The following is a 15,721-nucleotide window of genomic DNA, read 5'->3' on the forward strand; positions in this document are numbered from 1 at the left end:
GGCCCATTGAAAAGAGCCTAGCATCAGGGTAACGCCTGCCCTGTGCCGACCTTAAAAAATGACACTAGAATGGCGCAGTGAAATCTTGTAGATTTCACTGTACCATTATTTTGGGCCTCCATGCGGAGGATCGCCTCTCTTGCATACACTATACCTAACACTGGTATAATGTGGCACACGGATTTACAAACTGGCGGAATGGTGACATTGTGTCAGTTTGTAAATACAGCGCGGGTGGGGGGACTGTTTTGTGCCGCCATGGCATAAAAAAAATGGAGCTACAGTGGCACAAGGGGCTTTTAAATAATCCCCTACATGTGCAGAAAACAGACCCTGAAGTGACATTGATAAAAAGAGTGATTTGTTTAACATAAGTTGTAAACCAAGCCCTAAAGCTAATACAATCACTTAATTTCCCTAGAATGTTCTGTGAGGCAAGGTACCTGAATTTGCACAAATTTGATATGAATCATAGAACCTGAGTGGAAAGAGCATGAAAGCACTCACAAACGCTCTAACGTGAATACAGTTAGTAATGGATCCATGAATTAGGTTGGAAAGAGGTGGCACCGAAAAACAATGCATTAAGGGATATAAATATCTATCGCTCATAAATGCATGCTTATTATCTTACAAGAAAAGTTATGATAATAGTAGGCTGGTGTGTGATGCTGCTGCTCACGGAAATAATCAATCAAGCCCAAATGGGCTGGCCAGCCAATAAGGGTGATCCACACCAAACAAATTACAAACCCAAGAATATCATTGCTAGTGTGCTATGCTATGTAGAACTGGTAACTCGCTATAATTAATTTTATATGGACCAAGTGGGCAATACTGAATATACAGGAACAGCGAGCCGGCTTACCACACATGGTGTTCCAACAATTATTCATAAATCCTGCTAGTGCAATATTTCATATTGGTACCCCTACTATGACTCAAGTGCTAAGGTGTAGATAGGGAAATAACTCTTGGAATTACTCTTTCCATGAAACCATGATTATGGAACTGATAAAAAATGAGGTCTTCAAAGAATTCTGAGCCTTGCAATCTTACCAAGCAACAAGCAGTGGCGTTACAAGCTCTAGCCAATGACAGTAACATTATAATTAAACCTGTCAACAAAGGGAGAATTGTGGTCATCATGGATGTTGAACAATATTCTAGAGAAGCATATAGGCAATTGAATGATCATGCATGTTACATGCTGTAATCAGCCTCTTGGAATATAAGAAATCGTGTGTTACATAGTGGAATATATTGCAGAGTTGGTTAGGCAATGGTATGATTGATGATGATGATGAATATTGTTTTTTGAAGGTAGACCATCCTACGGTACCCACCATTTATTGTCTACCTAAAATACACCAAACACTCCATGGTCCCACCAGGTAGACCCATTGTGTCAGCCAATGGTGGCCTGTTGGAACAAACGGCCATGTACTTAGATTTTGTTTCTTGGCATCACATGTTTCCACATCACCATCATACTGCAGGGATACCACTGATTTTCTGTCTAAAATACATGGCATACACTGGGAAAACACCTTTTGGATGATCATGTTGGATGTACCTTCCCTCTATACTTGCATTAATCAGCAGCAGTCTTAAGAGTCGATCATTGAAATTCCTTGAACATACCCTTATGCTAAGCCAGATGATGTCATTTTGTCTAAATGAGATCATCTTCTGCTTTGAAGAAGTCTTTTATAGACATATATCCCGGTCAGAGTTGGGAACCTTATTCTCTCCCAGCATTGCAAACTTGTTCCTTGACTAGTGGGAGAAGCAGGTAGTCTGGGCTGATGAGAATGATAATGTGGAAGAGATACATGGATGGCCTGTTCATCATCTGGGATGGAGAAGTGAGTCTTGCACTGGAGTTCATTACTCGCTTATATTGAAATGATCTGAATCCGTCCATCATGTTTAACGTCAGTGATGGGAGCATAGAATACTTGGATATTCAACTGACTATAAATAAGGGACGGATAGGTACTAGTCTATTTAGGAAAATCACAGCTGGAAATAGTATGCTGCATGCAGAACGCCACCACCTCCCGCAAGCTAAAATGGAGTATTCCATACAGGGAATTAATGCAAGCAAGAAGGAACTGCTCACAGGAAGAGGGGTACAATATGGAATGTGAGACCATGCACTTGAGGTTCCATGAGAGAACCTACTATTTAAGAGCCAAAGAAAAGGCAATGGGGGTCCTACCGAGGTTCAATTAGTAACAAATTATAGCAACAAATCAGGAACAGTGAATTTTCTCATGAACAAACATTGGCGACTCATTAAAGCTGATCCATTCTTACAGCCACATGTAGGAGCACACATAAGCACTACATACATGAGGACTAAATCCTTTAGAGATACCGGACACACATCCCTTTCCAATGTACCACCAAAACTGGTTGAGTAGCACAAGGGAGTTCTACAAATGTGGAAAATGCAAAGCTTGTCGACACAGTTCTAACTGGTTTAAATACCAGTATGACAATGGCCCTGATCACTCTATTTCCAAATGTATCACTTGTAGCTCTGATTTTTGCATATATGTGTTGGAATATCACTGTGGGCTATGGTATGGTATGGTTTCCGCAAAAAAAAAAAAAAAAAGAATACAAGAACAACAAACATGCATTTAGGAATTGTGATGAGAATTATCGTGTTGCCAGACATTTCAAAGAGAAACATCATAGTAATTAATTTGTTGGCACAATATCTGCATACACTGGAATCCCGCTGTCGTAGGACCCTAATGTAAGCATGAGACTGCTGGATTTTGGGTGGCAGCACTACCCCGCATGGGAGACTGAATCTGATTTCACACGTGGATGATAGTTGTCAGCCTAACCCTTTCAGCTAGCTAGCAGCACTTCACGAGAACCCAAGAGGAAAGGTGATTTGTGGCAGTCTATTGCATGACACTCTAAGACTCCTCAGGGAAGTCATGGTGGAACAGACCTTACCCCTTTCTCTCAGTTACATACATCTCATACATACAAAGACAAACCGAGGCAGGATTAGGTTCAATATGTTTTATTGAAGCTACTTCATTCTATGTAGAAAGGCATGAATTGCGATTATCAGGGTAATGAAACATAACACTATTAGAGTTGTGACTAGAAAAGTGAAATGGAGGACAAGTCCCACCATACTGTCACAATAGTGGTTCTAAAATCCCTACCTGCACTACTAAGATTCTTCATGAGAGCTGTAGCAGTGTTAGCCCTGATCTGCCCATCTAGTCCCTGGAAGGAAACCCAATCCCCATACTTGCACTATAGGTAGAGAAGAGGTCTGTTGGTCTGCTGGGAATCCTGCCACATGGATGAGGAGAAGATACAGAGTTTCAGCAGAAACGGCAACTGTAACGTACAGCATGAGATGGCAGGCTGGCTGGGAGGTGGTGGGGGCAGTGTGGTGTTTTATTAAAAAAAAAAAAAAAATCTGATGTTCTAAGAACTCTCCAGACGTGAAAACACATTTTTCTGTGTAGGGTAGACATTGTACTCTCTGTAGCAGCAATACCCGCTAAACTATTGGGTTGAGCGCAGGATGAAAATATTGTGCAAAGAAATGAATAACAAATACTGCATGGAAGGGCAACTGATACAATTAATAACCAATCTCCAATAAAACAACAGAAACCATAGAAATTCAGCAGTTAGAGTTCTTTCAAGTAACTATAACTCACGCCCTAAGGTAACTATAACTTGCACCCTCGTCATGCACAGTTGTGTCATCAATAATCTTATTGGAAGTGCTGCAGTGAGAATATGAAAGATGGCGTAGAAGATTATATAATATGTGAAGTAATTAGCTGTGCATGGCGAAGGTGCGAGCTATAGTTACCTTAGGATGCGAGTTATAGTTACTTGAAAGAACTATAAGTGCTGAATTTCTATGGTTTTGTACGAGTAAATTCAGAACCTAACTACAATGTCCCTGTAACCTTTGTTTTTTTCAGTTAATTTCTATGTTTTTATTTTTAAGGTGTAGTAATTTTCACTACATTACGTTAATCCAACCACTGTCACACACGGCGGTGGATGCAAACTTGCACCGTGAAGGGCCCTCTCCCTTGCGCAGTAGGGGTTGCCGCGAGGGCTGACCTGCAGCCAGTGCCTGTTGCCAACCCCCCCTAACCACCCAACCCCTTACTGTGCATGGCCCTTTGTGCATGCATGGCGTAAGTTAGCTACGGCCGCTTTGGGTGTGAGAGGCTGTATCTGGGGGGGTGAAAGTGGCTGTCAGAGTGTCTGTTTGGGTGTGAGACTGCCTACATCAGTGTTTTAGTGAGTGTGTCAGTATGTGCACGGGTCTGTGAGTGGGTGCATGAGGGTGTCACTGGGTCTGTGATTCGGTGTGTTACAGTCTGAGTGGGTGGGGAACTGTCTGAGTGGGTCTTGAGTGGCTTTGAGAGGGTCTGACTGGGGCTGTGAGTAAGTGCATGAGGGTCTGAGTGGGGTCTGTAAGTGAGTGGGTGCATGAGTGGGTCTGTGAGTGGGTGCATTAGTGTCTGAGTGGATGCGTAAGTCTCTTAGTGGGTGTGTGAATGGGAGAAATTGATTGAAAGAGAGACAGAAAGCAAAAGAAAGTGAGCTGGAGAGAGTTTTTTTAGGCTTCGATTTCTGATATTCTTAGAATGAGATATTTGTGTACAATATAAAATAAATAATGTATTTGTCATTTTAAAAATATATAATAATTTGTACTTCTTATTTTGAAAACAAAGGGACGAGGGAAATGAGTCCATCTGGACTTGAACCCCCAATGCTCAGTGTGAAGGTCAGCAACCTTCACACTGAGATGTTTTTTTTTGCCCTTTATGGGCTATCTGGGTCCGTCCTACATATTTATCTATTTATCTATTTTATTTTTACAAAATGCCCTTTACGACCTATCTGGCACAGTGGGAAAAGACTTAAGGCGGTGCCATTGCTTGCTGGGAACAGAGATGAAAGCTCTTCTGTTTGGCAACGGGACCTGTTTGACAGAACCCACTGTCAAACAGCAGATTGTTTGCTGTGGCTTGGCTGCTGCTTGAGAGCTGTAGCCAAGCCTCAGCAAACAGCTATGTCCCAGAGGTGGGCCACCCGGGAAATAGCTGGAGCCCACCCAGAGGGTGGGGGTGGTCCCCAGGGCCATTATTGGCTCCATGAGAGGGCCCCCCTCCAATGTGCACATAGCCCTAGCGAGGTAGTGATCCCAGGGCTTGGGGGTCTGAAATGGACCCCCTTTCCATATTTTTACACTTTGCACCACTCGGCCCTCCCGCACCAGATTTCAACATTGGCCAGGAGAGGTGGTGGTCCTCGAGGCACAGGCCACTAGCCCCCCAATCCCACCAACTTCCTGGGCATATATGGCAATAGTTGCCCCGAGGAGATGGTGGTCCCGGGGGCTGTGAGGGGCCAGGAGACCCCCTACACACTCAATTATATATGCCCCCGGGACCTGGCCCATCTGGTGGCTATCAAAAAACAAGTGCTGGAGCCCATGTCTGGGAGGGGGCTGCGCAGCCCCCCCAAAAAATACATGAAGGCTGGGCCCCGGGGGATGGGGTCGACATAGGCTAGGGGAGGTGGGCCGCCTGTCCCCTCGCCCCCATAACAACAAAAAAATGTAGAAGGGCAGGCCCCATAGAATCAGGTACCCAGGGCCCAGATCAGCCCCTGAGGCCACGTGACCCTTTTCACCCAAAGAAATAAATATATAAATGCCTGACCCCAGGGGATGAGGTCCCCTGGGGCAGAAATTGGCCAGGGGAGGGGAGCCACGCAGATCTGCACCCAGCTCTGGCATGGGGTTGGCCTCAGGGCCATGCGCAGCCGTGGTTGGGTTAATGTGTAGTATTGAAAATTACTTTACGTTAAAAAAAAACAACAACATAGAAATTAACTGGAAAAAAACAAAGGTTGCAGGGACATTATAGTTAGGAAATAGAATTAAAAAAACATAGAAGTTCACTTAAAAATGCAAAGGTTACAGGAACGTTATAGTTAGACTCACATTTTAGACGTACAAAACCATAGAAATTCACCTATCATAGTTCGAGTTATATCAAGTAACTAGAAATCGTGCCGTAAGCTAACTATAACTTGTGCCCTCGCCATGCACTGCTAATTACCCCACAAATTATGGCACTCATAACATCGTTGGTAATATCAATATAACATTTGCAGTAACATTTTTGCAGAAAAAAATGTGCATGGCAGGGGGTGCGAGGTACAGTTAGTTGAAATAACTCTAACTATAACAGGGGACTTTCTGTGGTTTCGTACGTCTAAAATGTGAGCATAACTAAAGGGAACTTTTAGGGTTTAGGGTGGGTATGGGTTTTTGGGTGTTAATGGAATTTGTAGAATTAAGGGTGTGTTTTTTGTTTTTTTTGGGTGGTAAGGGAATTTATTTTAGGGTGTGTTGATATTTTGGGTGGCAAGGGAATTTTAGGGTGGTTTATGTTTTTTGGTAGCAAGGGAATTTTGGGGTGGGAAGGAATTCTTTTAGGGTACAGGGGTTATTTAAAAGTTGTATGTATATGTGTGTGTGTGTGTGTGTATATATATATATATATGTGTGTGTGTGTGTATATATATATATATATATTTGTAAATAAAAAATAATATGGATTTCTATTTTTGAAACATACATATATATCTTTACCATGGAAGCCTTTCCACAAAAAGTATTTTACAGGTAAAAATAAAGTACGTTTATATATATATATATATATATACATATACATATATATATATATATATATATATATATATCATCAAAGAGGGAATCCTGTGTTTCTTCCAGGGCTCGCCTATCGAGGTTGGTGCGTGAAGGTTGAAACGCGTTGCCCTATGTTCTGTTTTATGGATTTTTGAAATAAATGAAGGCCATTGTTTTGCAAGGAGTGCCAGATTTTGAATTGTTTTTGGCGTGTGTATATATATATATATATATATATATATATATATATATATATATATATATATATATATACATACACATATACATATATATGTGTCTGTGTGTGTAAAAAGGTTTTATACTTGTTTGTTAAATACTTACATTTCCGTGATAAAGGCTTTTGTTGGAAAGGCAGAATCGTCGTAATTAATTTCATTGTAAAAGCCTTTCATTGGAAAGGCATTTTCATTGTTACGCTTGTATTATAAAGCCAATGGCTTCCGGGATTCTGTCATACATCCGTGTGGGGAAACATCCTGAACAACTAAGTCCTAAACAACTACCTGCCTAAACCACTACTGCTAAACAACTAAAAACTCTCTACAAAGAAGTACTGAACAACTACTGTCTAAACAACGATTTTGCCTGAATATCAATTGCCTGAACAATTAATTTTAAAGAAAGTTTTTTTTTTTTAAATGGTTTATTAGTTGTTTTGAATATATATATATATATATATATATATATATATATATATATATATATATATATATATATATATATATATATTCAAAACAACTAATCTAATAAATCATTAAAATACCTTTAAAAAAAAACTTGCCTTGAAATTCGTTATTCAGGCAAATTCGTTGTTTAGACAGTAGTTGTTCAGTACTTCGTTGTAGAGACTTTTTAGTTGTTTAGCAGCAGTGGTTGTTTAGGACCTAGTTGTTCCATCACATATTCATCCGTGCGAGTGTCTGCAGAATTTGAGATAGGAAGGAGGAATCGCATAGTTTTTGAAAGTGGGCTGCAATATGATAAATTATTTTATCACTTTTAACAGCATGTGCATGTCCTTATATGTCTTCCTTCATGATCATACTGCCTACCTCAAATAGTGGGCACGTGCCATATAATAGCTCAACAAAACAAATTAACACATTTGAAAGCGATTAGAAGAAGTAGCAGAACCAATTATAAGTAAAAATGAAAATAGAACTCTGTTCCCATAAGTTCCCACTCACTTCGAGCTCTGTTTGAAGTAACGAGTCTCTTCTGTCAATGTATTGACATTTTTGTGAGCTGATGAGGCGAGCTAAAACCAAAGTGTCCTGCTGGTTATGCTGGGAGGAAGGGTTTGGGAACAGGGGGGTGCTCACTCCTGAAAATGTATTCAGTACCTCTGGAACCTATGCCTTTTTGTAGATCAAACTAATAATGTGCCTTGCCTTAGTTTGCTGCAAAACAATCCCTAGAGTTGAATTTTGTGGCCACCTTTCTTCTGCTGATTATGAAAGTCTCTTATGAGTGGGAAAGGCAGGACCAGATTAAAAAAAATATGTAGGATTAAAAAAAATATGTAGGATGTAAGGGTTTGTTTCTTCTGCCACATTTTTTACATGCTAGTGACGACTGAACTTTGTCCTAGAAGCCAGTTACCAAATTTGAACATGAGCCAGGTTATGGAAACAGCCTTGGAACTGGCTGTGCCCAGATCTCAGGAATCTTCATAGGCTGTCAGCATTTAAGAGAACAGTGAAACCCACCTAGCTCAAAAAGGCTTTCTAGGGTTTCTCAAAGCTCCTGGGGTTACTCCCCTACCTGAAAGGAAGTCCATGCTTGAGTGATCCCTGAGAATGGAGAAGGGCAATAATGTGTTTTAAAAACTTATTCCAGTCTCAATAGTGCTACAAAGTGGCTTCCTACACATGCCAGAGCTTCAAAAAACATTTACATCAATATGTTCATAAAGGCAAATATAGATCTCTGTTAACAGGCTTTCCGGATGTATTGTCAGAAAAAGTGGAAATTTCTCTCTACTTGTCTTCCTTATTAGCTGTGTATAACTATTGTAACACCTAGGGCTCTTGAAAGCACTGAATTGATTTTATACAACAAAGTTCCTTCCTTGTAGAAGCTAGAGCATAAACACACCACCACCCCCCCCCACTGCCCCAACACATTTTTTATTATTTATACACTGCAGTCCCATTCGAGAAACAAGTGAGCAGTATAGATTGTGAGGTTGGAGAGAACAATTTAAATGTTGTACATTATGGGGGGTTAGAGGGTTCTCTTTGTGTTAGTGTCATGATATATATAAGATGTTGCTCTGCTTGCGTTGTACTTGTACCACACAACATGCTGCATGCACGGTGCAACTCAAAAATGAGATTTATGAGGCCTTGAAAGGGTGCCCTGAGTGGCTTCATGAATCTCAAGTAAAGCAGCATAGCGCAAATCGCTGCGTTGCCTTACTGTGCGCCATGGAGGTGTACCATGTGTGTTGCACCATGTGTGTTGCATGGGTGTTCCCAGGCGAAAATCCCTGGAATTTGATGCATTTACAGATTTACCAGAAGTGGTGGTCTTGGGAATACACCAAAAACATACGCCTCCCCAAGTGAGTTGTAACCAGGAGAAATGTCTTTATTTTTCCTGTTTTTTCCACTTTCTCTTTGTGCAGCATTCTGCAACACACATAGAAAGAGGACAAAGCCTCCGGGGATTGTTTTGGAGCTGGAAGGTGCCACTTTCTGCACAAAAATAGTCCTACATGCAACAGAGGCACCCTTGCACGATGGTGCAAGGGTGCCTGCATTGGTGCCAGGCACCCCATTGTGCGTCAACGAAAGGACGGGAATGCGCTGTATTGGGATAAATGCAGGGTATTCATCCCCTTCCACGTGATGCTGCGCAGCAAGGTGACTTGCTGCACCACATGCCATAAATATGGCCCCAGGTTTCTAAAGAGCAGTGAACTAAATGTTTGTTGAAGTAATGCATTTTCAGATCCTTTCTGAAGTCAATGAGAGAAGGGGCAACTCAGGAAAGACTCACTAACAGTGCGTTTTGAAATGTGATTTTTCTGGCCTTATTAAATGACAGCATATCATGAAGAAGATACAGCCACTGTAGTGGGGCAGGAGCGTGGGGTGCAACCACGCCTGTTGAGGTAGGAGGTGATGAGGGTTAGTAAGTTTTCAGGTAGAAGTTCAACAAGTCTGAGGTCTGTCAAAAGAGCAGTGTTCAGCCTCTAGATTCCCTTTCTGAGTTGTTACCACTAGAGCCAATTGATTTCAAGCTTCTGTTGCTTTCAACTCTTCCACAGTGTTCCCCAATGCAATTTTAGCTTGTTGTTACCTGTGGATGATTTGTTGAGTTTTGTTTATTTTTGTGGACCTCTCAGGAAATGGTTTGGGGATCACATTCGAATATGTATTCTAATCGTCCACAAACGAGAGGCCTTGTTGTTAAATACCTACCCATTGTATTTCCCAGACTTCTGCTTTGAAATAAGATATAATGCAGTGTTACCCAGCAGATATTGTTCTTGAACTCCTTATCACTTTCTCCTTTAATTTTTGTATTTGTATTTTTTGCAGGTCCATAACTCGGGCCTACTACAGGAACTCAGTAGGCGGACTTCTGCTCTTTGACATCACTAACCGCAGATCTTTCCAGAACGTCCATGAGTGGCTGGAAGAAGCCAAAGTTCACGTCCAACCCTATCAGATTGTTTTTGTCTTGGTGGGTCATAAGTGTGATCTTGACACGCAACGACAAGTTACCAGACATGAGGCTGAGAAACTAGCTGCGGCCTATGGGATGAAGTACATCGAGACTTCGGCTCGCGATGCAATCAATGTGGAGAAGGCCTTCACCGAGCTGACCCGAGACATATACGAGCTTGTTAGGAAGGGAGACATTAGTATCCAGGAAGGTTGGGAAGGGGTGAAGAGTGGATTTGTACCAAATGTAGTGCACTCCTCAGAAGAGGTTGTAAAATCAGATAGGAGATGCTTATGCTAATGAATGATAAGGAAATGCTAACATGAACTTCCCTAACAAAACATGCTCTCATTGGACTCCAGGTGATGGCAAGTTGCATAGTACTGGTAGGATGCATTTTACTTTTCCAACTCAACAGGCAAAGACTGATAGAGCAGATTTCAAAATAGAAGAACGAAGGTGTAGTAGGAACATTTGAGGACACATAAGTTTGAGGGAAAAACAATGGCGCATGTTTCTGTTGTATCAGGTGGGAGTGAGATATGAATGGAACAAAAGTTTAGGGATGTCTGGATTTTATCATATAATTCAGTAGGGTGTGTTGATACCACTCTGCAATGGTTTACTTGCAGTACATGTCAGTAGAACCTTGGGTAACAGACTTTCTCAGTGTATTACTCGGTAAGCTAGATCTGGCCTTGATAACCATTAGTTATATTACTATACTTGTAATTACCGTAACACACATATTCATTCCCAGATCAGATTTTTGACTCCCACACAACTTTCTTCTGTTTGCTCTTAAACGTTGCTGAATCATCAGACAAATTGTACATGATTACATTTACATACACTTTTTATTGTTAAGTGAGGCTGTTAATAAAATACCAATCAGCAAATTATTTGTTTTTAAAAATTGGCTTTTCTTTTTTCCCCCTCCAATGTTCACTGAAGTGAGTCAGTTGGCTTTAGGTTTTAGTTCACATATAGAAAGCCACATTGTTGTAAAGATTGCCCACTGCTTTGCATATAATTTTTTAGGAGGGAGAATAACAAGGTTATTTGGGGCCAAGACTGGCATACAATAAAATATTACAATATATTTAAACGTATACTTTACACTGTAAAGAGTCAGCAATATACACACTAATCATTATAGTAGGCATGTAATATTGGGTGACTAGGCATAATCAATTAAAAAAATATTGATTTTGCAATTATTTCTTATGGGCTTTGTTGGGCCTAATTATGAGCTGTTGTGAGTTAGGCTATTGTAGAGCTTCTAATTTCAGAAACTCTCATAAGAAGCTCAAACTCTAAATAGGTCCTTCACATGAAGAAAGAAGGGTGGGGAAATTGTGCCCAGTCGTATTGAATCACAGGAGTACCTTGCCTTTATTTGATATCTGCTTTTATAAAGTAGCTATGGAATGCATGACTGGAGGGTGTTCTTAAGAGGTGCATTGGGCATGAGAACTGTACAGGAATGCAGTACATGCTTACATAGCAGATTGTGAACTGGGCTGATGGTCTCTTATTACTAAAAGAAAAATTAAGTTACTGACCTAATTACAAAGGAGACAAAAAAAATACCATAATACTTTACTCAGCCTTTCAGTGTTCTGTTTATCCGCACATTGCTGACACAAAATATTAAATGGTTTGTGAAATTGGAACAAGCAATAACATATACCTTTTTCTGAATGAATTATTCCAAATGTAAAGAAGAGTATCTCTTGAATTACAAATCTCCTTCTGCCTATGCCGCTGTAATTATTCAGGTATTGCTCAGGCTTCTTGGCAGCAGTCAATACTGACAATATATGTGTATGTTGTTAGGTACGTTTTCATTCCTTTTTTTCTGTCAGTAACTTAGCACCACCACCAGGTGGTGCTGCATGGCTCCTTACCTGGTTTTATAGAAGCTCTGCGCCTAGCCGTGTAGAAGAGACATTGAAAACACTGGATGTTTTTTTCTAAATAGAGCTTCCCCTCCTTTAGAAGAATTGATATATTTAGATGATTGGTTTAGCTTGCTTAGTAATGAAAAGTGTGCTCAGATTAAAACCACAAGAGAGATTACTAAAGACAAGAACTACGGGCCTGATTTAGGTCTTGGTAGAGGGGAATACTCTGTAACAAATGTGACGGGTATCCCATCCGCCTTATTACGATCCCATAATATCCGATGGAGATTATAATAAGGCAGATGGGATATCCATCACGTTTGTGACTGAGAATTCCCTCTGCCAAAATCGAAATCAGGCCTTAAATCACATTATCTTGCAAACTCTTGACTGTTGCTTCAAGGAGGTATTAAAAAAAACAAAAAAAAACTCAAGCTCGATATAGAAAGCAATTTGTGCACCTAAATTGAATCATCAAAAGTAATATGCCATTTAGGATTCATTTATCGGAATTGGCGGAATTAAGTATTCTGGGAGTTCTTGGATGAGGAAGCCTGCAAAGCTCAGTGAAAATCCACAAAAAATTCAATGTGGCGGTTTTCACATGCCTCTTGGTGGTGCCTTTCCAGAGTGTGAAGAGGAAGGGAACAAGAACTCCTCTGCTCATGGGGTTGTACAAAGAAGGTTTATCCACTGAAAAATACATTTTCCTGAAGTAATCAAAAAAAGATACAGGTGCCAAAGTTTATAGATGTTAGAATTAGACGTATGGAAATATTCTGAATGCGAGTTCTCCTCCAAATCTGCAACTGGGCTCATTAGTGAATCCCAGAAAAGCTGAAAAATTCTGACTTTTTCTGACCAACTTTTGTGAAGCTTGCCTGCCATTCTTAGATACACCTTTCTACAGAGGTTTGCAAAACCAAAGCCCTGCATATAGAGAGCCATCCATGTTGTTATTGACAATTTTGTCAACGAAATGTACTTAGCCATGGTATTACGTTCCTGCTTCTCTCCCTTTTTGCCCCCTTTTGCAACTTTCACAGCCTTTTGCGTGCTCCTCGAAGGTTTCATCTTTTGCTATGGACTTGAAGGAAAATGGTTTGTTAAATAACTGAATGTTGGCAGAATATTCAGCTAAGCTTTTGACAAACAAAAAATAGTTCAAAATTGGCATGTGAGATAAATAGACGAATGAGGTTTTGGTAAATTCCCACCTGTAAAAACTGATTTTTGCCATTGTCCCTACTCAAAATATCAATTTTGTTGCTTTTGTACACATGACAATCTTAGAGGATAGGCCTTTGTTCGAACTTGTGACGTTAAGTTCAATAGTAGACATTTTGTCCCGTGCTTAATTTGTAAAATTATACGTGCCGTCCACAATTTTTTTCTGAGGAGGTGACGGAATCTAGGAAGACAGGCTAAGGTGTCACTCCCGCCTGGAACTACCTACCACCAGTCTGCTATACACACAGTTTGCCTAACTGCTGAGCAAGACTACTTCTCTTGTTTCTGTTTTGGAGTGGGAATAGAAGAAGGGCTACCAATGTAGTGAATTTTGAAGGGTCAGTGTATTGGCTGTCCTTTTATTTTCATTGGACGCTAGTGGAAATTGAGGGAATGTGCTGTGTATAGCTGCTCTGTGTGGTATAGCAGTGGAACACTGCATGAGGTGGCAAAGAGTCCCAGGACCCTCACATAAGTGCCAGTGGTGCCCACCAGCAACCCCCTACAACAATTAAGCACTGCTTCTACCCCAGAGGCATTTTTGCCTTCTGGAAATGGATATCACCTTTATGCAGAAAGAATTCTATTCTGCACCGAGAATTATACAGAGCACTGTTTTCGTATCCTCCCATTTTGCCACCTGATCTAATTGAGGGGCCAGCCCCACCCACTCAACATAATGATATGCTAGGAGCCCCACCCACTCAACATAATAATGTGCTAGGTCATTTTCTCTCGTCCACTCTAAGGGCCTGATTTATACTTTTTTTATCGCTGCATTTACGTCATATTTTGATGCAAAAGTGGCGCAAACGTACAAAATATAATGAAATTTTTTAAGTTTCTGCTGCTTTTGCGTAAAAAAAATGACGCAAAAGCGGTGCTAAAAAAGTATAAACTAGGCCCTAAGTGTCTTTCCTTTAGCTTTCTTCCTCAACAAATTAGCCATTGACAGTACACTAAATCCCCATCTAATAGGTTGTAATTTGGATTGTCTATTTTTACGTTACGAGTTTCTTTTCAGTACATAAATACATACATACAAGTCCTCAAATGCAAACGTACAGGTCTTTGAAAAAAAAGCATTTTTAAATTGTGCACTGTATCTATGTCCTTTTTCATACAGCAAATTGTGCTTCTTTCACACACAAAAAAATATAGCCTAATGCAGCCACGTCTTAAAATACAGTGGTCAATTTGTAAGAAATAACAGTGTAAATCCGGTTAAAGTCCTTGGGTTATTTTAATACACTTTGAAAATAAATTGAATTTAGGACAGTTATTGTACATCAGATTTTATGTTTCCCACCAATGGGACCGCTTTAATCAGTTACTAGAAATGTTTACTAATAAGTAAAGCTATTGTGTTGGTATAATGCTTAAACAGAAAAAGGTCAAAGAGCTGTTTAAATGTAGGTACAATTAAGGAACACTGCTGACCTTTATGGTACAGACCACATTAAAAATCTGCATGTTGGATTTGAATTTCTCTAACTCTCCAGAAATAAACTATACTGTACTCGTTTCTTCGGTTTTTGTTATGCTCTGTAATAACATACGAACAATATGCTGTTAACTGTATGTGAATGAAGAACACGCTTGTATATTAGCAACAACTGGTCATCAAGTACTTTGTGAATCACAAAACTTCAATATGCTTGTGAGCTAGTTTTCTGTTTTTCGGCCAATGAGCTTTGAGCTAAGGGATTCTATGGATCGCTGTGAATTTTGGAGGATTTTATACGATGCGTTCTATTTGGGCACAAGAGCAGACAGAGAGTTCGGAAATGTAGTGGTAAATGATTTCTTTTTTGTTCATAACTGGAAAGAATAAAGTCAATGACGGTGTAGAAGAAAGTGTAATCCAAACACTCATTCTGCTATGTGGTGTCCATCAATAATTGTGTCATCAATGCCTCTAATACCGTTCTTCTCAATGGCGCGGTTAGTTGTCTGCTACAGTGGTGAAGATCCAGTGCTGCGGGTACTATCCCGGCTCATCATTCAGTGGTAGATCACAAAATGAGTCAAATACCATATGAAATATTATATTTTAATAACAGTCCTAGGCACATAAGTATTATTGTTAAACTGTCCCAATGTGGGGCATGGTCAAGACTGATTTGCATATGGCTGGGTCCAAACTGGGGTG

General features: G+C 40.3%; 1 protein-coding gene across 1 annotated transcript in view; it reads left to right on the forward strand.

Annotated features, from left to right (window-relative positions):
- The window catches only part of RAB39B (RAB39B, member RAS oncogene family), a 76,386-nt gene extending 61,292 nt beyond the window's left edge, over positions 1-15,094 (forward strand). Inside the window, exon 2 of the mRNA XM_069211680.1 lies at positions 10,306-15,094. Within this exon, the coding sequence (XP_069067781.1) occupies positions 10,306-10,732 (427 nt within the window). The 3' untranslated portion in view covers positions 10,733-15,094. The remainder of the gene's footprint in view (positions 1-10,305) is intronic.
- Positions 15,095-15,721: the final 627 nt, after the last annotated feature.

The sequence above is a fragment of the Pleurodeles waltl genome, chromosome 2_1, assembly GCF_031143425.1.
Source record: "Pleurodeles waltl isolate 20211129_DDA chromosome 2_1, aPleWal1.hap1.20221129, whole genome shotgun sequence".
Classification (NCBI taxonomy): domain Eukaryota; kingdom Metazoa; phylum Chordata; class Amphibia; order Caudata; family Salamandridae; genus Pleurodeles; species Pleurodeles waltl.